Below are 24,325 nucleotides of genomic sequence, written 5' to 3' on the forward strand. Positions count from 1 at the left end.
CCTTGCCGTGTGGACCACGGCGAGCTCCCTCGTCTTGGCGCGGATGAGCCAGTCGTCCAGGTAGGGGTAGACGTGGATCCCCTCGCGGCGCAGCTGCGCCGCCACCGGTGCAAGGCACTTGGTGAATACCCTGGGTGCCGACCGTAGTCCGAAGGGAAGGGCTTTGAACTGGTAATGACGCCCTTGGACCACGAATCTGAGGAATTTGCGGTGCCCCTTTAGGATGGGAATGTGGAAGTAGGCATCCTCCAAATCCAATGACGATAGGAAGTCTCCTTCCTCCAGCTGACCCAGGACGTGCTGGAGGGTGACCATCCGGAACTTCTGCGCCTTGATGAACTTGTTCAGACGTCGCAGGTCCAGGATGGGGCGCCATCCTCCCGTCTTCTTCTTCACGAGGAAGTATCTCGAGTAGACTCCGGAGCCCCGAAGCCTCTTTGGGACGAGTTCGATGGCGCCCTTTCTGAGCATCGCCTTTACCTCCAGGAGAAGTTGAGGGACGTGAAGTTCTTTCCTGGCCACGGGGGGGACGCGCGGGCACCTTCTTTGAAACTCGAGCGCGTGGCCCCGGGCCAGGGCGTCCAGCACCCAACGGTCGGTGGAGATGGACTCCCACACGCTGACGAAGCCCGCCAGCCGGCCTCCCACCGGGGTGCTTCGGTGGGGGCCCGACCCCAAGGCCGGTTCAATCCTGCTTGGACGCGGCCTTGCCGCCTTGACCTCCTTGGCGACGACGGCGGGGTCCGCTAGACTTGCCTCGTCCTCTGTAGGCCTCTTGCGACGACGAGCGGGCCGCTTGACGGTAGGAAGCGAAACCGCCGCCGGAACCTTTGGAGGCGCCCTTGCCTCCGCCGCTCCGAAAAGGCGTCCGTCGTTGCAGGACTCCAAGGGCCCGGGCCGTCTCAGTATCCGCCTTGATGGCCTGAAGGGAATCGTCCACTGTCTTCCCAAACAGGTTGTTCCCGTCGAAGGGCATGTCCAGGACTCTGGTCTGGACGTCCTGCCGGAAGTCCGTAGCTTTGAGCCATCCACGACGTCGAAGGCAAACACCGTTGCCCAGCTGGCGGAATCCAGTGTCGGCGATGTCCGTCGCCACGGTGATGGCGTGGTCCGAGGCCACCTCACCTTCCTGCAGGATCTCAAGGGCCTCCGCCCTCTTGTCGTCCGGCAGAAAATCCAGCAGAGGAGCCATCTTGTACCAGAGCTCCCTGTCGTAGCGGGCCACGATAGCCAAGGCGTTGGCCGCTTTAATCGTCGTCGCTGCCGACGAGATGACTCTACGCCCCATAGTATCCAATTTCTTTCCCTCGCCGTCCGGCGGGGAAGTCGATGTGGAGGCCGCACCCCCCCCCGCTTTCTTCCTGGCTGCCGCGGAGACGACGGAGTCCGGGGTAGGCTGCGCCCGGAGGCATAGGGGGGCCGTGTCCGGGACCCGGTACTTTTTCTCGTACCGGTCTCTTCTAGCTGGCGTCGTGGAAGGGTTCTTGAGGAGGGAAAGGCCCTCATCCCAAATGTCGTCCAACAGAGGCACTGCGAGGACCGTCTTCCTCTTGGCCTCGCGCCGCTGATAAAGGAAGCCTTCCTTTTTCTTCTCCTCAGGGCAGAGTTGGAAAAGCTCGGAAGCCCTGGAGATCATGGAGTGGAAAGATCCGATCTCGTCGGGCGGAGAGGCCCTGGTGGGAGGCGACGACGGAAAATCCTCGTCGTATGCCTCGTCGTCCGTACCCGTCGCTGCCGTGTCAGTCCCCGTATCATCCCCTCGGGTGGACGGGGAGGAGGGCTGGAAGGGGCGCGACGGTTGAAAAGGAGGTGGTGGATGGATCCTTCTTTTCTTGGTAGGGGGAACACCAGAAGGTCCCGGTTCTGGATCCCCCGACGGGAGAGGTTCCTCCGTCGGTAACGGTAGCCTCGTCCTTATCTCGGAGCATAAGGACTGTATGGCCAACAAAATGGCCGCCGAGTTGTCTTGCGGCGCTGGCAGAGGGGAATCCGACGGGCGAGCAGGGGCCCCGTCGGTATCCTCGACGATGTCGTCGTCGTCACCTGCGTCGGGGTCCATTCCGACGGGCTGGCCTTCTTCCACGCCTAGGCCGTGGCTTAAGACCTCGATCAGTTCCTCTTCTGAGGTTGAGGCCGACTCTACGACGACGCCCTGCCCCCCCTTCTTCTTCCCCACGGAGGGTTTCACGGGGGTCCTATCGATGGGCACAAAGGAAGACTCCCTCCGAGGAGGCAGGGAGATTCTGGGCCCTGAGGTCGCCACCACTGGTGCAGCCACCACAGGCTGAGCCAGGGCCGCCGCGACCGTTTCGATAGAGGGCTTGGTCGGATGGATCAAGGCCTTCACCACCTTAGGTGCGCTCACCGCCTTATCCTTGAGGGAGGGGGCACTGCCACGCTCCTCCTCTGCCTTAGAGCTCGACCGGGGCCTCTCCAGGAGCTTCGCCGGGTGCTCGGCCTTCCTCTTACCCGACCCAGAGCGTTGGCTCGTGGTTGATGGTGCCGGGGAGGGTGCGCCCTGCCTGGCGCCCGCAGAGCCCGACCGTTCGGCGCTCCCGGTGCCAGCGGACTCGCGGTGCTTGGCCTTATGTTGGGCCCCCGTCGCCGGGGCGCCCTCAAAGGTCTTAGAAGACCGCTCGGATTTCTTCTTCTTCTCGCCAGACGGGCTCTTACCCTCCAGCCAGTTGGCGAGACGTTGATGGCGGTCCTTCATGGTCCGTTCCGACATGTTGCCGCAAAACGCACAGTCCTTCTCCACGTGCGTCTTGTCCTCATGAAGGCAGTAAAGGCAGAAAGAGTGTTCGTCCTCCTTGAAGACGTTCTGCAGCTAGCATCCAGGGCAGACCCTGAACAGCTTTCCGGGCGTCGAGCTTCCCTTCTCCTGGGCCATCTCCGAGACAGGGCCTGAGAAGCTTCTGGAGTCCTCCGAAGTGTAGCTCGACGAAATCTTCACCCTTGAGGGGCACAGATGAATCCGACACGGGTCCCCGTTGATCGGATGTAGGATCGGTGGAGCTTGAGGCTCTTTTGACCGAAAGAATCGAAGTTTTTGTAAAAAGCGCGAAAAAATAGCACTAACGCTCGAGAGCAATAGCACGAGGATCCCAACACATGAACGTGCGGTAAAAATCTGAAGATGGCTGCCAGAGGCGGTGCTTAGGTAGAGGGCAGTCATTGGCTGTGGTCAGTATGACGCAGAGACCAGTGATTGGTTATTACTACGAAAGACAGATCAGAAACGAAACTGATACTGGTTTTTTCTTTACCGAGGATTCCCAGCCTGACGACGGGGAATATTCATGAGCATGTGAATCCATGCCAGACCCCATGCTGGAGAAATAAAGGTACTTTCTTGTCGTCTACCTGCCCCTTTACCCCAACACAGATACTTGCTTTGTATATGGGAGACTATGTGCTATACAAGATTAAATAACATAGCATATCAGGGCATAGCAAACAGTTCCACTAATTATCTGTTGGGCAATACCTGGATTGTGACTGGAAGAAAAATGAGAACAGTTAATGATGGCTCCACTGAAGCAAGACCTCTACACTGCAAGGGATTACCTTATTTGCCCAGCATCACACACTGTGGTTAAACAGTGAAGCTGGGACGTTAACCCATGCACAGTTTAACCACTTGAACCCATACCTTCCAAGCTCCACTTGGCACAAATATTTAAAGTATTTCAAGGCCTACAATAATGTCTTGTAGAGCAGAGATCTCCAGATCCCCATGGCTATGCATGAGAATACCATCCAGTCCTCATTTTCCCTGGCATTCTGGGACTTTACATTTGAAATGGGAGAGCAAGACCTACAGGTCCCAGTATCCGGTTCACCTGCTGAATTTCTATGAAAAGTTACTAAATCAGGTGGGACTGAAAAAGCAGGATTTGATGTTGACCCCCGATAGGGTTAAAAATCCCCTATAAGATTCAGATTGGGTGAAAAGGATTGACTCTTTTCATACTTACCCCTCTTTGGATCATCTATCCCATGAACACAAAAGGAGCGGGAGTGTTGCTGCGTTTCTGAATCTGTATCATAACCATTTCTTTAGGTCTCTTATGATAAAGTTCAGATTAAGTGTATTGAGGACAAGAGAGATTCTCGGCGGGAGAGGGCTGATTGATCAATCAATAGTAATATGCTGATTCTGTAGAAACTCCTAGACATCTAATTATGGAGTGTAGTGCGTTAAATGTACTGAGAATAATCTACCTACACAAACGGTTTGTGGGAATCGAGTGGCAAACCAAGGAAAGTCTCTGTAAAAGATGTTTGAATTGAGAGAATAAATCAGATGGGGTCTCTGTAGCAGCAGCATTTTTAAAGCCGGGAAGTGGGAAGGTTATCGACTGTTGCTTATTAAGGAATGATTTTAATTGTGATGAATTTTTACCTTCTGATGAAATTGTGTTTTTTGGCTACTAAGAATTTTGTTTTATATTCTCTTCTGAATGTGATTTTAATTGTGATACATTTTAACCTTCTGATGAAATTGTGTTTTTTTGCTACTAAGGCGTTTGTTTCATATTCTATTCTACATTGTGTTTTAAAACATTTGTATTGCTGTTTTCTAAAGATTTGTGTAAACCATACACAATACATTTAAAAAAACAGGTCCCAGAATTCAAATGGAAAAAATAGGAACTTCATGGCCTTCTCACACATGACCCAGAGACACATCAGAGCTCAGACAGTTTACTTATAAAATACACACATACAACCCGAATGGAAAACTAGAAGGCCCACAATGCTAAATATTACAAGCCTGACCACTACTTGAATAAAGGTTACTTTTGTCCCACCTCTCCAGCAGGCTGTTCTGCAAGATGTTAAGAGAATGTGCCTATCTATATAAGGCAACCCTTTCTTCTCATGTCAGGCATCATGGCAAACCTTTAAAAGGGGAGCTATATTTTAAGTGAACACCTTCTTGCTAAGGTAATGAGTCCATCAGTGTCAAATAAAGGGTGTGCTGGATGAGAGAAAGGGAAAGGTTGCATGTCATTAAAAAGCCACAGGCAGCCCAGTTCAGGATGCTGCACGTGGCCTTGCATAAGCCTGAGCTTTGATACTGCAGGGACTGGAATCGGGACCCTTCTCGGTCTGCCAACCTTCTTTCGCAATTCAAACACACGAGACCGAAAGTTCCGCTCGCTCTTGATATGCGTTCACATTGTGAAAGAAGACAGGGCCGGCCGAGAAGGGTCATATGGTCACTCGGGGACTGGATCGACCACAGACCACAGCGCTGGAGATTCTCAGAGGCTGACCCTCTCTCTCATCGAGAAAGAAGGGGCCCCATGAGCACAAGGCCAAGGGCAGCTGCTGCACATGGCACTAGGGAGATCCGCAACCTTCCCCTGTCTGGGTTGTTCTATACCTCGGCACCGGGAGGGGGAGAGGGAGGAGGAGAGGGAGGTTCTACAGCTCTGCCTGCCTACAAGACCAGACTGGATTCCTCAGTCACCATCCCTGTGCCTGACTGCATATGAACCCGGATAACTAACTGGTACAAGGGTGCAATACAGGGTGAAGCTGGCCACAGGTCGAGAAATGAAATGAAAGTTATGCTTATTTTAATGGTGTTGAGTTTGGGCCTGGTACATATGTTCCATACTTGAGTTCACTGACATGAAAGGCATGATGTGTTGACAATACCAAAGCACATGTCAACCCGCTAATCATTGGCAGATGGAGGTACTATTAATTTTCCAAAGATTTACTGTTACTGTTCTATGCCTTTGTGTCACGCCTACAAAGTCACACCGGATGTGAAAACCCATGTACCCGCTGCTCCACTCCCATTAGTGCTAAACAAATGAATAGGGAACGAAATATGGCTCTTTCAAATTGAACTGATGTGATTGGAGCGTTAGCTTGGTTGATCTTTACTGAAGTAAAAAAAGAGTTGCAACTGCAACAGGTAGATTGTGTGGCACTGTGCACTGGGGTGAGTATCTTTTGGGATGAAAGGTACACCATAAGCCACCAGCATCCCATGGTTTTAAAAATAAGAGTGTTTAAATAATGGCACACCTAAAACTGGTACTGTAAATATGAAATTGTACATCTAATTGGAGTGGCTATGATTCTGAGGGAAGTTGGAGAGACTAGACACAGTAGGCTGCATGCTCCAAAGCTCTTCAAAATACTCTGTTTTTTAAGCCCCTAAATAGAACCCAAATTGCGGAAAGCAGACCATACATTGACATGGACAAGAAAAGGATTATTAAGACATCTGAACTCAACATTGACTAATCAAAATTGGGAAGCGCTCATATTACACAACTGTATTGCCATACGCAAGATGGCCCAAAGTGGTGACCCCACAGAACTCTCCAGTACACACAGAGATAGATATTTTAAGTCAGTCACATACCTGAAGATTGCTTTTGTCCAATCACAGCCACACTTGAACCCGTCCGCCCTAAAGAGGAAATAATAAATGGCTCCAGTTAGAGCATTACATCTTACGTTGAAGCTTATCAACCCAACAGTCGATAGTTACCAAAAGCAGCTCTCTTGAAAGGTAAACATTTCCAGAAGATCACATTAGATGAGACTCTACACATTACTCGCATAAAACATTAGTCAACACGTTACTTTCTACACAATTCTCTTAAATCTACTATACATGTTTCCACAACAAGTAAAGTACATTTGGGTCAGATTCAGCACTGGGCACTGTGATGAATCAGAGGTGGTCATCCCAGAAGCCCTGGCCTGGACCCCTTAATGTGTGGCCAGGGAAAGGCAGCCACTACCTGATCCTGAGGTCGGGATCCCTGTAGAATGCAGAGAACGCGAACCATGAATCAGTACGGAGACTAGCTGTCCCGGGGGAGCGAGAAATTCTCATGGTCCTGCGTGCAGCTCTGGTGGGTGGTCTTCACCGGAGTGCAGGCGGAGCAGAGAAGGCTCCATCTACAGTAGTTGCGAGTACCAGGAACACCACCAGAGCTGTCAAACGCCTGTGCAAACCCAACGAAAGAAATAACAGGAGCAGCGGGACCAGTGGAGATGCACAGAAAGACTGGCGTGTTGGCCTTTTGTCAGGTAACCCCAGGGCACTCCAAAACAGACTGTTGGCTCCAAACAAAACATTTGAATACCGCTCTTTGAACTGAAGCAATTTGGGTGCAACTCTCATCTACGAGAGATTGAGTTGAAGAATATTGTAACCACCACTGTCAAAGCCACAGGGGAACAGTATTCCAACAAAGTGAATGTGATTTACAAAAAGGAATATCACTTGTAGAAGAAGATTATAACTGGCATTGCCTGAGCCAAAGAAAGGCAATTAAGGATAATCAAAGATGGCAGAATAAAAGCCCTCCTTGTAACAATCATCAAAAGGAGAGAGAAATATAAACTGCATTGCCTGTGGCAAATTAATCAGTATGAGAGACATTGCCAATGCATACTGTCTCCTAGTAGAAGAACTTATAAACCCTGTGTGGATGTTGGAAATCAAAAGACTTTTCCATGAAACAGGTGTTCACTTAACTTTCCACATTGAGGATTGAAGAGTGGAAAGTTTGAAGCAAACCTCACCACAAAGTATTGATAGTAATAGTAGTAGTAGAAGGGAGGAGGAGTTTTAACCTGGCAGGTGAGTACCCAAGGAAAGGGACAATTAGGGGTTAGTCCTGGCAGGCAAGTGTACCAGGACGTAGATAAGTTGAAGAACTGCAATGTGGTAGAAGGTTGTGGTGAAAAGGAAGCGGTACATCCACTGATGTGCTTTGGTGATCTATTGTAAAACCATCGTGACAAAACTGTGTTGCTTATGACGAAGAAATGTGATATAATGATTCAGAGAATAGAATAATTATATTGCATATTGACTAGATGTATGAAGACAAAGTATTTTTGGTTTATCAAACAGCAGTTTGTGGATACTTTAACCATTGTCTTGAAGAGTGAGAAATCCTATTTGAAAATAAGACAATTATATTGCCAAGTGAAGGACCTATGGAATGAACAGAACTGTGTGCCATACTTCGAGTGGAACTTGGCTATTGAAAAGAATTTCTTGATTTTTACTTTTTGTTGGAAACATCCTGAATTGATCTAGGGGAAGATGATTCAACCCTGGTTACAAGGATGCATGTTTATAATGTCTCAGTTTGAATTTAAATATTATTTTAAGATGTTTGAACAGCCATTTAATCTCTGTATGATTTTGTTGAATGTATGAGTGTGAGGGACAGATCTTTGGACATTAGGTCATTTTCCTTTAACCTTAGTTTGATATGTAGGGAAACCTTTGTTAGGCTAGGGAATGTTAGTCGTTTCTCTCACCTATACTGTTTAATAAAACGGTTACTTGTGAGAAAAATGTAACTTCTTGTCTATCTCACATTTCTGACACCTCGAAGCACTTGGACTACACATGATGTGTGACTGTTAGGCTCACCTGGTCTCTGCAGGGACATTGGGGCACGGTTGGAGCCCTCCCTGGACTTGGCTCCTCTGGGTCGGTTCTCTCCCCCAGCTGCTGTAATGTGGACTGCTCTGGTTTCTGGTACTGCCCCTGAGAGAATACGAGAGGCAATGAGAATGGTGTGGTTGCATCGTGATGTCCCTCGAACCCTTTGTTCCAGAATGAGATGAGCATGCGTTTACCCATATAGGCTCACCTGATTCCTTGTGAGGATGAGCTCTCCGTCCTGCTTCTCATCAGTAGGGCCACCTTAGGTGGACCTATTTGCTTCACTGGTCCCTGGATGTGACGGCCCAGACCGGTTGCGACCGTACCACTTTGAAGGTAAGTGTTCTTAGTAATGATTATTGTCCGTATCCTTGCACACTGTCTTTTCACTGTGATTATTGTCTGTAATTCTTACAATGTCTTTTCTCTCCTCAATAGGTGTGAAGATGGCCATGCGGAGTCGCGGTGTTGAGAGCGAATCCAAATGGTGCCAAAAGGGATAGAGAAGCTCTCAATTTGAAGGTAAGTTGGCTTTCATGGTTGGACGCAATGCGCAGGTGTTGCGCGGCCAAGCGTAAGTCATTTATGCAGTTTCTAACCTTGTATGTTCTTTTCTCTTGCAGGGATGGCTTGGCGATGTCAAGCAGGAAGCAATATCTGAAGACAGGTAAGCGAATACTGGATGGATGGCTCCATGAAGAAGATGGACAAGAAGATGAACTCCCATGTAGCTGGATGACCAGAACAGGTGAGGATGCGCTCCGACTCCGATGACAATGGGAATCAGGTAAGATGCGATGCGCTGCAGGCGATGGGATTGCAGGAGAAAGGTAAGATGCGCATTCAGGACCCTTCCGTCTGCTGCAACATATACCTCAGGTATTGCTCTAGCGTCTGATTGGTCCTTTCAGTTTGACCACCGGTTTGGGGATGGTGACTTGCGGATAGTCGAAGATCGATTTGAGCTATTTTACAACATCTCCTCCAGAGAGCTGAGCCGGATAGAGTTCCACGATCTGAAATCAGTACAGACGGGAAACCATGTAATTTGATAATTTGCACCAAGAATACAGTGGCCGGAGTTGCAGCAGTGGAAAGCCCCTTTTAGCGGAATAAAATGTGCCATCTTGGAGAATAAATCTATCACGACCAGAATTGTGTTGAAGCCGTCACAGGGTGGCAGATCGGTAAAGAAGTCCATTGACAGCGTATGCCATGGTGCTAGGGGTACAGTTAACGGACGTAACAACCCAGCGGGACTTAACTTCTGAGGATTTATGTTGCGTGCAGACACCGCAGGTTGCAATAAACTGGGCCACGTCTTTTCTTCAGGTTGGCCACCAATAGTTCTTCTGGATTTTGGCCCGAGTCTTAGCAATTCCAGGATGTCCTTCCACTAACGACTCGTGGTAGATTGCTATTATTTTGTTTTGCATTTCCTTGTCCTGAATGTATAGTCTTCCCCGAAAATAGGGTAAATTATCCTGAATGGAGTACTGGTCTCCCTTAGCCAACCATTCTTGTTGGGCTGTTTGGTCCATTCGAGATTGGAAATCGATCGTCAAGTCTTCCCAGCATGCAGTTACTGTGATCTGGTTTTGAATCCGTTCTTCAGGAATGATGGGTACAGGCTCAGATGGTGTAAAAGCGTCTTTATCATCTCCCATGCGTGACAGGGCGTCTGCTTTTCCGTTACGCACTCCGGGTCTGTAAGTAATAACAAAATCATATTCTGCTAAGAAAAGAGCCCAGCGAAGCTGACGCGAAGATTGGGCCTTAGCAGTTTTCAAATATTGCAGATTACGGTGATCTGTGATAACTGACTATGTGTCTTGCCCCTAGAAGGTAGTGTCTCCAGGTTTTGAGGGCTCCTTTAATTGCTAGTAGCTCCTCGTCAGTGATTGCATAGTTCATTTCTGGTGCAGAAAACCTATGGAACCAAAATGCTATGGGATATAACTGTCCCGTGTCCGGGTCCTTTTGTGATAATACTGCTCCCATGGCCAACCACATAAGGCAGGTCAGGTCGGGGGTGCTGAAGAACTGGTGCTGAGGTGAAGGCCTGTTTTAATTCCTGGAAGGCTTTTTCAGCTTCGGAGGAGCAGGAAAACTTTTTATTCTTTCTCAGTAGGGAAGTGATTGGGTGAACGATGTGAGAAAATCCTGGGATAAACCGTCTGTAAAAATTGGCAAATCCGAGCACGCTTTGCACTCTCCTTGGTAGTTGTTGGGGATGGCCACTGAAAGATAGCTTCCATTTTGCGAGTGCCCATGTGAACTCCTCAAGGGGTAAGCATGAAACCCAAAAATGCAGCTTTTGTGACATGGAAGGAGCATTTTTCCAATTTGGCAAACAGCCGATGCTTACGAAGCTTTTCCAGAACTGCCCTTACATGGCCCACATGGTCTTCCTTGGACGCTGAGTAGATAAGAATGTTGTCGATGTAAACGAGGATGCTGATGTCCAAGAATTCGTGAAGCACATCGTTCATGAAGAATTGGAATGCTGCCGGTGCATTGCATAACCCAAAGGGCATAACCTGAAACTCGAAGAGCCCATATTTGGTTCGGAATGTCGTCTTCTATTCGTCACCCTTTTTACTTCTCACCAGGTGATAAGCTCTTTGAAGGTCCAATTTTCTATAGATTTGAGCATTTTTCCCCTGATAAAGCAACTCGGGGATGAGTGGCAGAGGGCATCTGTTCTTAACTGTGATTTGGTTTAATGCTCTATAATCTATACAAGTTCTGAGGTCGGCCTCCTTCTTGGGTACGAAGAAGAGAGCTGAGGAGGCAGGAGACTTCGATGGACGGATGAATCCGTTGGCTATGTACTGATCTAGGTACGTCCTCAGATGCTGATTTTCTTGCTCAGTTAGAGTGTAAATTCGACTGCAAGGGATTTGTGCTCCGGGGACCAGATTGATTTGACAGTCGTAAGGTCTGTGTGGAAGCAGGGTGTTTGCTTGCTCATTTTGGAACACATCCAGATATTCAGGGGGTAATGAACCAGAGAGTTTCAGGCTCTTCACGTCCTTGTGGTAGCAACTCTTTGCGCATTCTTGAGGAAAGGTCAGCTCTTATTTGCCAGTCAATCCCAGGATTATGGGTTTCTAGCCACGGCATTCCTAGGATTATCTGACACTGTGGGGCCCCAATAAGATCGAAAGAAATGTCTTCCCGATGACCATCCTGACACATTAGCATCACTTTGTCGGTATGTTCCGTTACTGGACCGGATGACAGCTGAGAGCCATCCACTGCTGTGACATTTTCTGATTGTAGTTTTTGCTGGAGACAAAGGCCTATCCAAGCGGCCAGATTCTGATCGATGTCATTTCCCACCGCTCCACTATCAATATATGCTTCTCGGGCATGTACCTTTGATGGTTGTTGATGGTGGACCAAGAGTACCGGGATGATCAGGTGTGAGGTCTGAACAACTTTCTTCATTCCGCTCGACAAGTGGACCCCTACACTTGTCGGGCGTCAGAGTTTTCCGGATTCTGTTACTTTTCTTCGTTGCTGTTGTCCGTGGCACCTACTATTCTCCTAGGGGGTTTTATGGAGCAATCTCGGAGGAAATGTCCAACCTTTCCGCAATATAGACAGAGTTGTTGTTGCCTCCTTTTTTCCCTTTCAGCCTTGCAGATAGGGGCTCGTAATCCCCCAATCTGCATGGGCTCGGTGGGCTCGTGAGCTCTGGTTTGGTTGTCTCGAATGTAAACTGACCTCCCTTCAGTTCTTGTGCGGTCCATTTTTCAGTCCTGTAACCTATGGTCCAATTGCACCGTTAAATTGATGTACTCCGCACAACACTCGGGCGGGGGGGCCCGGGTGGGTTGACCACTTGAGCTAGCACATCTTTTAATTCACCACGTAGTCCCCGATAAAACAGTGTGGTCCTTTTTTTCCTCGGGCCAATTAGTCTCTGCTACGAGAAGATTAAAGGTGGCAATATAAGTCAACAGATCGTGACTTCCTTGTCTGAGGGACAACAGTTCGTTATCTAGGGCTTGTCCTTGGGTGTGCCTGGCAAACAATTTTTCCAATTCCCATTGGAATTCCCCAAAATCTCGAAGTATTGTATCATCCTGATTTACTAAAGGTATGGACCAGTTAGCTGCGCAGCCTCCCAAATATGAAAGTACAAAGGCAACTCTTGTGCTATCGTTGGGGAAGGCCCCAAGACGACACAAAGTGAAGACGACATCGGTTCATGAATATGGCATATTTGTTAGGGTCGCCAGTGAAACATTCTGGCGGGGCCAGTGGCACTGCCCCTGGGAGCACCACTTGAACTGGTGGTGATGGTTGCGGCAAAGGAGTTGGTGTCATTCCGGGTAACGGAACCTGCCCTGCGTGTGTTTGAAGCATCTGTCTTGCCAAATCATCCGTCCGTTCATGGGCTACAATAAGGTCTCCCCTCAAGGCACTGGTCTCTTGTCTGGAGGCATGCACTTCAGCCCCCTTTGGCCCCACCTTGTGGCTCCACATTGCCACTCCCAGAGACTCCTGCACATGCTCCCCAATGTTCTCTAATGGCCACGCCCGGTCTGGATGCACGTGCCCTAGACACAAAGTGTGCAAAGCACACTTTTTCATGAGCCTGGTGTCAAAGGCACCAGGACTGGGTCCATTTGGACCCTTTAGATGGTAAAGAAGTTGGCCCTTGTCCTGTGGCCATGACAGCGACTAGGCTAAAGGTCCATGCATGGATGCTCTGTGGAAAGGCGCGTCACATCGGAGCAAACCTCATTGAGAAGATAAGGAGGAGAGCAGCAATTCCTGTATGCTTCTCTGAGCTGTAGTGAAGGATGCCAGTCACTGCTGTCCAAGCAATGACTGCTAACCCCTGGCCTGGTCAGGTGTGAATCAATGAGGAAGTGGACAATTCTCAATTATTGCAGCACAGCTGTGGCTCTAATGGATCATAGCATCAAAATCACAACTACCGCAATCATGTGGGATGCAGCTGTTCCAATCATAGACCATGAAACAGTAGCCAGCATGTGCAGGATGCCCCTTCTGGTGAAGATATTTAACTGCCCTTAGGCACTTGACTTATCAGATACCACACCTGAAGCAAATCATCATACATCAATTCAGCTATTAGAATGCTTATCCGCATTTGATGTACAGCGGGTCGGAAAGCGTAAGACAAAAGCACAAAGGGGCCGTAGAATAAGAGGAGAAATTACTATCCACAATGTTCTTTCTATGGATTATTCCCCCACAGATTCCACATCTTGATAGATTTCCTGCAGCGTCAGCTGCGCTCAGAAAATCTTGACAGGGAGCGTAGTGTAGCTCAACACCCCCCGTCTCCCCTGTCCCCAGCTCTCGGATGCCTCGACTCCAGGAATCCTAGACTCAAGACATGTCATTGGCAGTCCTGCTTGCATGCACTATGCCCCCTTACCACAGATCCCCTACCTTTTTTCTGCAGCGCTCAGCAACCGAGGGAATCATCATGGACAAATGGAAGAAAAAAAACCTAAAAACTGGATCTTCTCCATCTTTATATTTTTTTTTAACAATGGCCACATACAGAAATAAGCAAGGGAAACATGTGGTCCAATTACTGTACATCCCTCACCCACAAGAAGCGTGCACACGCTTTCCAAAGCAGGGCAGGAAGGGAAGGGGATAAGGAATGTGAGGGAGAATTTTTCCTTGAATGGACAGCATTCTCGCAGATTCCTCATATTGACAGATGCCCAGAGCAGTAACTGAATGCAGAGGGATGGGGGGTGCAAAGCACTAAACCAAGAAGCTTGGCAACACGGCTCTGCTTATCTATCCAACTCCCCCAGGGTTTTCTGGGTGACTCAACCTGGGATCCCACAAGAACTGTAGGAACAAGTTACTTACCTGTAACTGTTGTTCTCCAGCATGGGTCTGGCATGGATTCACATGCTCATGAATATTCCCCATCGTCAGGCTGGGAATCCTCGGTAAAGAAAAAACCAGTATCAGTTTTGTTTCTGATCTGTCTTTCGTAGTAATAACCAATCACTGGTCTCTGCGTCATACTGACCACAGCCAATGACTGCCCTCTACCTAAGCACCGCCTCTGGCAGCCATCTTCAGATTTGGAAGCACGTGAAGTGGCAGTATGACCAAGTGAAGAGCCGCAGAGGGGTAGGCGGGAGGGTTCGCATGTGAATCCATGCCAGACCCATGCTGGAGAACAACAGTTACAGGTAAGTAACTTGTTCCTTCTCCAGCATGGGGTCTGGCATGGATTCACATGCTCATGAATAAAGAATACATAGCAGTACACACATGCACAACCACGGGAGGTGGCAAAGGCTCAACATTAAGCATTGCATCAAACTCAACATTAAGCATCTTACCTCCTCACCAGGCTCACCTCAGGCGAACAGGTTGCGCAGCACTGCTTGGCCGACCCTGGACTCCTCCCTGGAATCCCGATCGACGCAGTAGAACTTCGTGAAGGTGTGCGTCGACCTCCACGTAGCAGCCCTGCATATGTCCAGCAGGGGTACACCAGAAAGGAACGCCGTGGTAGCTGCGATCGCTCTGGTGGAATGGGCTCTCGGACGGCCGGGCAGCGGTCGGTTTGCCAACCGATGACAGTACATGATACAGCCGGAGAGCCATCTGGAAATGGAAGCCTTCGAGAGAGCCTTCCCCTGATTGACAGGTCCAAAGTTCACAAAGAGTTGTGACGTCTTCCGAAAACACTTTGTGCGGTCCACGTAGAACTTCAGCGCTCTAGCCACATCCAGCGAGTGCAAAGTCCTCTCAGCCGGCGACGAAGGCGACGGGAAGAATACAGGCAACACCAAGGGTTCGTTGAGATGGAAGTCCGACGGTACCTTGGGCATGAAGGAGGGGTGCGTCCTGAGCACTACCCTCGTGTCGTGAAAAGTCAAGTACGGGGCCTTGCAGGAAAGGGCCTGGATCTCTCCCATCCGTCGTGCGGAGGTGATGGCCACAAGAAACGCTGTCTTCCACGACAGAAACTTCAACGGGGCCGAGTGCAGAGGCTCGAACGGAGGTCCCATGAGCTTGGTCAGCACCACGTTGAGCTCCCACGCCGGGGCCGGAGCCTTCACCGGCGGGAATGATCTGAACAGTCCCTTCATGAACTCTTTCACCAGACGATGAGACCACAAGGACGTCCGTCCCGTGGTTCTGGTGTATCGGGAGATCGCAGCAAGATGAATCTTGATGGACGCGTGTGCCAGTCCAGCTTTGGCCAGCGTCAGCAGGTACGGCAGAACTTGGGGAGCCGTAATCCGTAGAGGGTTAATCTTCTGTGCGTGGCACCAGACAGAGAACCTCTTCCATTTGTGTCCGTAGCATTTAAGAGTCGAGGACGCCCTGGCCTTTGCAAGAACCTCTCTGCAGTCGGCCGGTATGTCGTATCCTCCAAACTCTAGTGCCAGGCCTGCAAGTTCAGCAATTTCGGGTCGTGGTGGAGGATGGCGCCTCCTTCCCTGGCGAGCATATCCGCGTCCACCGGCAGCTTGATTGGCGGGGACGCTGACAAGTCCAGAAGGTCCGGGAACCATATCTGCCTCGGCCACGCAGGTGCGACGAGGATCATCCTGCACCGTGACCTCTTGAGCTGGTTGACGAGCCGGATTAGCAGTGGCAAAGGAGGGAACGCGTAGAGGAACAGGCCCTCCCAGGGGAACGAGAAAGCATCGCCCATGCTCCTCGCCTGGGGAAACCTGCTGGCGAACCTCCGGCACTTGGAGTTCGTCGCCGTCGCGAACAGGTCGATCTGGGGTGTGCCCCACCGTCGGAAGAGGTGATCCACTAGATCCTGCCGTAGTTCCCACTCGTGGCACGAGCGCAGCTCCCTGCTGAGTGAGTCGGCGATGGTGTTTTTTATCCCTGCCAGATGAAACGGCACCAGAAACATCCCTTGGGCGACTGCCCAATGCCACAGGTCCTGCGCCTCCTTGGACAGTGCTGGGGACCTGGTTCCGCCCTGTTTTCTGATGTAAAACATGGTGGTGGTGTTGTCGGTGAAGATCCTCACCACCTTGCCCTTGAGGGACGGAAGGAAGGACCTGAGGGCCCAAAACACTGCACGGAGCTCCAGGACGTTGATATGTAAGGATTTCTCCGTCGGGAGCCAAAGGCCCCTTGCGTGCAGATTTTCGGTGTGCGCTCCCCACCCTTCCAGGGAGGCATCCGTGGTCACTGTCTCCTGGTGGGCTGGGGTCTGGAAGTCCATGCCCGCCGTCAGATGCGCGCGGGTGCCCCACCACCGGATCGCTCGTCGGAAACTCTCGTCGAGTGTGATCCTTTCCTCGAAGCTGCCCGTCGTTTGGATCCAGCGCGCGTCCAGGAAATCCTGCAACGGGCGCATCCGGAGCCTGCACATGGGAATGAGGTAGATGCAGGAAGACATCATTCCGAGGAGGGACTTGATGGACCTCACCTTGGCCGCGTCGGCCACCAACATCCGCTGCACCTTGCCCAGGATGGTCCTGGTCCTCTTCTCCGACGGGGAGGCCAGAAGGGACACTGTGTTGAGCCTCGCTCCCAGAAACAGAGCGTCTTGCGCGGGTACCAGGTGGGATTTGGCGTAGTTCACGGAGAATCCCAGGTCCGTCAGAAGTTGGACGGTCCTTGCCGTGTGAACCACGGCGAGCTCCCTCGTCTTGGCTCGGATGAGCCAGTCGTCCAGGTAGGGGTAGACGTGGATCCCCTCGCGGCGCAGCTGCGCCGCCACCGGTGCGAGGCACTTGGTGAACACCCTGGGTGCCGACCGTAGACCGAAGGGGAGGGCTTTGAACTGGTAATGACGCCCTTGGACCACAAACCTGAGGAATTTTCGGTGCCCCTTTAGGATGGGAATATGGAAGTAAGCATCCTCCAAATCCAACGACGACAGGAAGTCTCCTTCCTCCAGCTGACCCAGGACGTGCTGGAGGGTGACCATCCGGAACTTTTGCGCCTTGATGAACTTGTTCAGACGTCGCAGGTCCAGGATGGGGCGCCATCCCCCAGTCTTCTTCTTCACGAGGAAGCATCTCGAGTACACTCCGGAGCCCCGAAGCCTCTTTGGGACGAGTTCGATAGCGCCCTTCCTGAGCATCGCCTTTACCTCCAGGAGAAGTTGAGGGACGTGAAGTTCTTTCCTGGCCACGGGGGGGACGCGCGGACACCTTCTTTGAAACTCGAGCGCGTGGCCCCGGGCCAAGGCGTCCAGCACCCAACGGTCGGTGGAGATGGACTCCCACACGCTGACGAAGCTCGCCAGCCGGCCTCCCACCGGGGTGCTTCGGTGGGGGCCCGACCCCACGGCCGGTTCAATCCTGCTTTGACGAGGCTTTGCCGCCTTGACCTCCTTGGCGACGACGGCGGGGTCCGCTAGACTTGCCTCGTCCTCTGTAGGCCTCCTGAGCCGACGAGCGGGCCGCTTGACGGTAGGTGGAGAAACCGCCGCCGGAACTTTTGGAGGCGCCCTTGCCTCCGCTGCTCCGAAAGGGCGTCCGTCGTTGTTGCAGAACTCCAAGGGCCCGGGCCGTCTCAGTGTCCGCTTTAATGGCCTGAAGGGAATCGTCCACTGTTTTCCCAAACAGGTTGTTCCCATCGAAGGGCATGTCCAGGACTCTGGTCTGAACGTCTTGACGGAAGTCCGTAGCCTTGAGCCATCCACGCCGCCTAAGGCAAACGCCGTTGCCCAACTGGCGGAACCCAGTGTCGGCGATGTCCGTCGCAACGGTAATGGCGTGGTCCGAAGCCACCTCACCTTCCTGCAGGATCTCCAGGGCCTCTGCCCTCTTGTCGTCCGGCAAGAAGTCCAGCAGGGGAGCCAGTTTGTACCAGAGCTCCCTGTCGTAGCGGGCCACGATAGCCAAGGCGTTGGCCGCTTTAATCGTCGTCGCCGCAGACGAGATGACTCTGCGTCCCATAGCGTCCAATTTCTTTCCCTCGCCGTCCGGTGGGGAAGTCGATGTGGAGGCCGCACCCCCCCCCGCTTTTTTCCTGGCCGCCGCGGAGACGACGGAGTCTGGGGTAGGCTGCGCCCGGAGGCACAGGGGGACCGTGTCCGGGACCCGGTACTTCTTCTCATACCGGTCTCTTCTAGCTGGCGTCGTGGAAGGGTTCTTGAGGAGGGAGAGGCCCTCATCCCAAATGTCGTCCAATAGAGGCACTGCGAGGACCGTCTTCCTCTTGGCCTCGCGCCGCTGATAAAGGAAACCTTCCTTCTTCTTCTCCTCAGGGCAGAGTTGGAAAAGCTCGGATGCCCTGGTGATCATGGAGTGGAACGATCCAATCTCGTCGGGCGGAGAAGCCCTGGTGGGAGGCGACGACGGTACATCCTCGTCGTATACCTCGTCGTCCGTACCCGTCGCTGCCGTGTCAGTCCCCGTATCATCTCCTCGGGTGGACGGGGAGGAGGGCTGGAAGGGGCGCGACGGCTGAAAAGGAGGCGGAGGGTGTATCCTTCTTTTCTTGGTAGGGGGAACACCAGAAGGTCCCGGTTCTGGGTCCCCCGACGGGAGAGGTTCCGTCGGCAACGGTAGTCTCGTCCTTATCTCTGAGCATAAGGACTGTATAGCCAACAAAATGGCCGCCGAGTTGTCTCGCGGCGCTGGCAGAGGGGAATCCGAAGGGCGATCAGGGGCCCCGTCGGTACCCTCGACGATGTGGCTTAAGACCTCGACCAGCTCCTCCTCCGAGGTTGAGGCCGAATCTACGACGACGCCCTGCCCCCCCCTTTTTCTTCCCCACGGGGGATTTCACGGGGGTCCTATCGATGGGCACAAAAGAGGACTCCCTCCGAGGTGGCAGGGAGACTCTGAGCCCCGAGGTCGCCACCACTGGTGTAGCCTCCACAGGCTGAGCCAGGGCCGCCGCGACAGTTTCGATAGAGGGCTTGGCCGGATGGATTAAGGCCTTCACCACCTTAGGTGCGCTCACCGCCTTATCCTTGAGGGGGGGGACACTGCCTCGCTCCCCCTCCGCCTTCGAGCTCGACCGGGGCCTCTCCAGGAGCTTCGCCGGGTGCTCGGCCTTCCTCTTACCCGACCCAGAGCGTTGGCTCGTGGTTGATGGTGCCGGGGAGGGTGCGCCCTGCCTGGCGCCCGTAGAGCCGCACCGTTCGGCGCTCCCGGTGCCAGCGGACTCGCGGTGCTTGGCCTTATGTTGGACCCCCGTCGCCGGGGCGTCCTCAAAGGTCTTAGAAGACCGCTCAGATTTCTTCCTCTTCTTCTCGCCGGACGGGCTCTTCCCTCCCAGCCAGTTGGCGAGACGTTGATGGCGGTCCTTCATGGTCCGCTCCGACATGTTGCCGCAAAACGCACAGTCCTTCTCCACGTGCGTTTTGTCCTCATGTAGGCAGTAAAGACAAAAAGAGTGTTCATCCTCCTTGAAGACGTTCTGCAGCTGGCATCCAGGGCAGACCCTGAACAGCTTTCCGGGCGTCGAGCTTCCCTTCTCCTGGGCCATGACCGGGCCTGAGAAACTTCTGGAGTCCTCCAAAAGCGTAGCTCGACGAAATCTTCACCCTTGAGGGGCGCAGACGAATCCGACACGGGTCCCCGTTGATCGGATGGAGAATCGGTGGAGCATGAGGCTCTTTTGACCGAAAAAACGAAGTTTTTGAGAAAAAACGTGAAAAAAATAGCACTAACGCTCGAGAGCAATAGCACGAGGATCCCAACACATGAACGTGCGGTAAAAATCTGAAGATGGCTGCCAGAGGCGGTGCTTAGGTAGAGGGCAGTCATTGGCTGTGGTCAGTATGACGCAGAGACCAGTGATTGGTTATTACTACGAAAGACAGATCAGAAACGAAACTGATACTGGTTTTTTCTTTACCGAGGATTCCCAGCCTGACGACGGGGAATATTCATGAGCATGTGAATCCATGCCAGACCCCATGCTGGAGAAATGGTTTTAGATAAAGAAATTGGTGCCTTTCAAACACCCAGGTCTCGCTTGCTCATCCCCTCTCACACTATAGTATTCCTAACACTAAAGTTCTTTACTTCCTTTCTCTTCCTTTTACTCTCCCCCTTCTCATCCTCTCATTCCATTTTCTCTCCCCTCTGTCCCATGAATGTTATTCTGCCTCAAATCTACTCCTTACTCTTACACTAAACTGCAACCCTCATTCTCTTACACTCCCCCACTCCTCTCACTCTGTCACCTTTCCCACTCAAGCTCACTTACTCCCTTACTTCTTACTCCCACTCATTCATCCACACTCACCATATACGCACACTCCCACCCAAGTACCAATTTCTCTCATCAACCAATACCTCACCTTTAATACTCTCTCCACTAGTCTCTGCCACACTCCATTCCACCGCCTCATCTATTGGACCGCCTCCTCACCCCTTGACCTCACCCAAACAACCCACATTCCCCCATTCTCTCCATGTCCTTTTATCCTACCCCTTTCCCCATCCATTGGCCCTCATGCACAGCCGGTCCCCGGGCCAATCTCTACTTTTCTCCCCCAGAGATGGGAAACCATAAAGTGCCCTTTCAACCAGTGTTCAAAAAGTGGGTGGGCCTTACAGCGTTTCACAAAAGCGGCCCGCTACAGCAAAAGTAAATTTCAGAGTTTTTATTTTGTGGCAGATGAACGTCATGATTGTCGGTCCTCCACAAGCCACGTTCTGCAGGCTTAATGTTTGCTGCCGCCTCTCTCACTGGTGAGTTGCATGTTCCATGCTCTTACGCAAGGGAAGAGAGAAAACATTGGCCAGCTGGTTGTATCTCAGTTATGTGATGATCAAAAATTGTACTCCCCACTTGCAGCCAGGCACATAAGTGGAGAAACGAGACTTGAGCACTCCCAACTCCATCACCCCGCCACGAAGGGGGAGGGGGGAGGGGGGGGGGTGAGGACTGGCTCTGAAAAAAATCCTAGAAGGTATCCTACCCCAGGTGGAGAATGGGTCCCCAACACTCCACGACAGGGTCAGCTTCTAAAGCACAAATATGTTGTTGCCCATCTTAACTTAATTTAATTGAGACATTAACTTGCAAATCAGTATTTCTCCCAAATCAGTACTAGGTTTTAAATGCTGACGAGATACATCACTCAACAAACTATCAAATGAACTGGAAAAAAATGTCAACGCTTTCTCCTAATAATGTTATTTACGGAACTTCAGAGAAGTATGGGGGCTTAACCAAATGACGTCCTTTTTCTAAAAGGCATATGAGATTAAACATACAAAACTGTAAATGTCTGCTTCACCCATTTGATTATTTTATTCTTTGCCTGTTCAAGTTCTGTGTTTTTTTTTTTTTTTTTTTTACACATTTGGACAACTTTTTGGTATTTTGGAGCAATAGTAACAGAAGTGCACCGTGTACATCACGAATTAAAGGAAAGAAAAAAGGGTATAACGTTCATTAATCGGCAGTCCGTTTTTCAATGTTTTTTGGTGACTATTTATTTTCGATGATTTTCTTCAGACAAAAATCATTGGGAAAAAACCCATCGCAAAAAAGACTGGCGATGAATGAACATAGAACCAGAAAAAAAAAGATAGACGAAAATCAAACAGAAACTTCACTGAGATTAAATCCAGTTTTATGCAGCTTTCCTGTACTTCAAATGGTCAGTAATTGCCTAAATGGGCCTGGGAATAATCGGAAGCTTACAAGACTGAACACTTTGTCTCGGGACGATAGCTCAGCGGCAACGTGCTCGCCCTGGAAGCAAGACGACATGGAGCAACACAGGTTCGATTCCCGGGTCCGCGCTTAAAAACCTCTGGGTATTAAGCGTGTTATAAATAACCTATCATATCACTTCAGGGAAACTTTAACGAGATGGGTGAGATGGAGCTGGCGCTAGACGTTATTATGCAACCACTGATAGTGAAGTACAAGAACAGAAACAAACACATGGATCAGGGATTAAGGACGTGGACTATGGAGTGATGGTGATGCTCTTGGCCATCCTGATGAAACCAAAAGATGTCTCTATGAAGCAGTTCTGTACCATGACGAAACCAAGTCGCAGGACAACCCACCATGAAAGTTTTGGCAATCCAATCCCGAGAAAGAGTGCAGGTATTGAGTTTGACACACACAATGATCCTGAGAAGGAATACAGAGGTTGAGACCAGCCTCTGAAAGACTGTCACTCCTGACAAGTGTTAGAGGAGAGTTGACTGAGAAACTAGAAACCCCAAGAAGGGACACAGAGCAAGATGATTAGCATCTAAGACACTGCCAATCTTGCAGTAGAGTGCAACATTAGATGCTTTGCAAATGTCCTGAATATGGACACCTGCGTGGAAGGCAGCTGTTAGTGCCTTACCCTTGGTAGACCAAGCTGATCTTCCGGATCTTTGTGTTTGTACCAAAGTGCAACACCAATGAATTGTAAGCCACCAACCCGACTCACAGAATACAGCCAACTAACCTTTCCTCTTTGCTGAATCAATTCAAGCAATAGGGTTCCTTTGCTCCCTCCTCCTCCTTGTGGCGGGTGGGCTTCCTCTTCCATACTCCTCCCTCTCCCAGCGCAGCTTTCAACAGGGGGCTCTGCCACATGGAGAAGTGTGGGCATGGTCAGGGGACAAGGTGGAAGGTACTTACCCTGCCACCTTCCCCCACTGCAACCACACACTGACTCTACCCCTACCTCAATCAGGTTCTCTTTTCCACCTTGTCCCCTGACCAATGCCCCATGCCCACACTTCTCCATGCCCTGTGTCACCAAGCCTGCTTCACCCTCCTTACCTGTTCCAACTAGCCGCCCGGCTCCTCTTCCACTGCATGCCGCACAGTCATAGAAAAAAGACAACGCATTATATGACTGTTTGCTGCACAAATGCGGCAGTGGGGCGTCCTTCTGGTAACTCATATTTAGCGAGTGTGGATTTGATGAAAGCATCTTCCCCAAATATGAGTAAAACCAATTGTTATGAGAGATTTTCTTTTTGCTGCTTTCCCTTCCATCTGTGTAAATCCCCAACATTTTACTTTTGTTTTTAACCTGGAATCACTTGTGAAGGAAAGTAAAGCCTTTTTGCTTCATTTACCATATTGCTTATTTTGCGGGCACTGATCAATGGCTATCATTGCAGAAAGACCCTCTACCCTATTACAAAATTCCTTGTTTTTGAGGTTTTATTTATTTATTAATTAATAAAAATAACAGGGAAAGCAATGCATTGTTAAAACAACGCTTACAGCATTTACCATTTATAACAGGGCATGGGTCCTTTACAAAAGGGTGAGAGAATATGACTTTAAGACCAGCTGTTGCAGGGGAAGATGGAAACATACACCAGGGACGAGGACAGGACAGAACGACATAGGATGGTGGAGAAAGTGCTGAAGAATGAAGAGGTGACGTAAAAGTGCTGTAGGGTGGATCACCTCCACTGTAAGTGGGTTTTCAAGTGGTTCAGCCACTGCAGAGGTAACTCGAGAGGCCTTTATTCTAAAGGACATACACCACACATGGTGTGTGACATGAACACCAAGGTTCTTGTCAGCCCTAGGAATTGCCTCCACAGCAGTTGGTCAAGAGTCCAGGTTTTGAGATTCAAGGACCCCCCGCACCCCTCAATGTCTGTGAGGTTTCAGATAGACTTTCAACTTCAGCTGAAGGCAAGGTCACATCAGTGACTGGAACAAAGTTTTTACGCAGCGTTATATAGGGAATAGGAAACCTTAGGTTCTTATTAACAGGGTTCTTATTAACAGGGTGAACCACTTCCACTCTAGGTGGGTTTTCAAATGGTTCTTTCACCTCAGTGTAAACCGAAGGTGGGGTCACACCAATGATCTGGTTAAGGCATCACACTATATTAGTACTAGGACAGACATTTTTAAGTTTTCGGGGAACTAGTTGAACCTCTTCGACTATATGAGGTTTTTCAAGAGGCTCTATCACCTTAGCAG

At 50.6% G+C, this 24,325-nt stretch overlaps 1 protein-coding gene across 2 annotated transcripts in view; it reads right to left on the reverse strand.

Moving 5' to 3' along the window:
* ATG16L2 (autophagy related 16 like 2) overlaps nt 1-24,325 on the reverse strand; it is a 920,492-nt gene that overhangs the window by 137,519 nt on the left and 758,648 nt on the right. For both annotated transcript variants that reach the window (XM_069640243.1, XM_069640244.1), the window contains exon 16: nt 6,392-6,439. In XM_069640243.1, the coding sequence (XP_069496344.1) occupies nt 6,392-6,439 (48 nt within the window). The remainder of the gene's footprint in view (nt 1-6,391; nt 6,440-24,325) is intronic.

This window comes from Ambystoma mexicanum, chromosome 7q (genome assembly GCF_040938575.1).
Source record: "Ambystoma mexicanum isolate Mex_15411 chromosome 7q, UKY_AmexF1_1, whole genome shotgun sequence".
Taxonomy (NCBI): Eukaryota; Metazoa; Chordata; class Amphibia; order Caudata; family Ambystomatidae; genus Ambystoma; species Ambystoma mexicanum.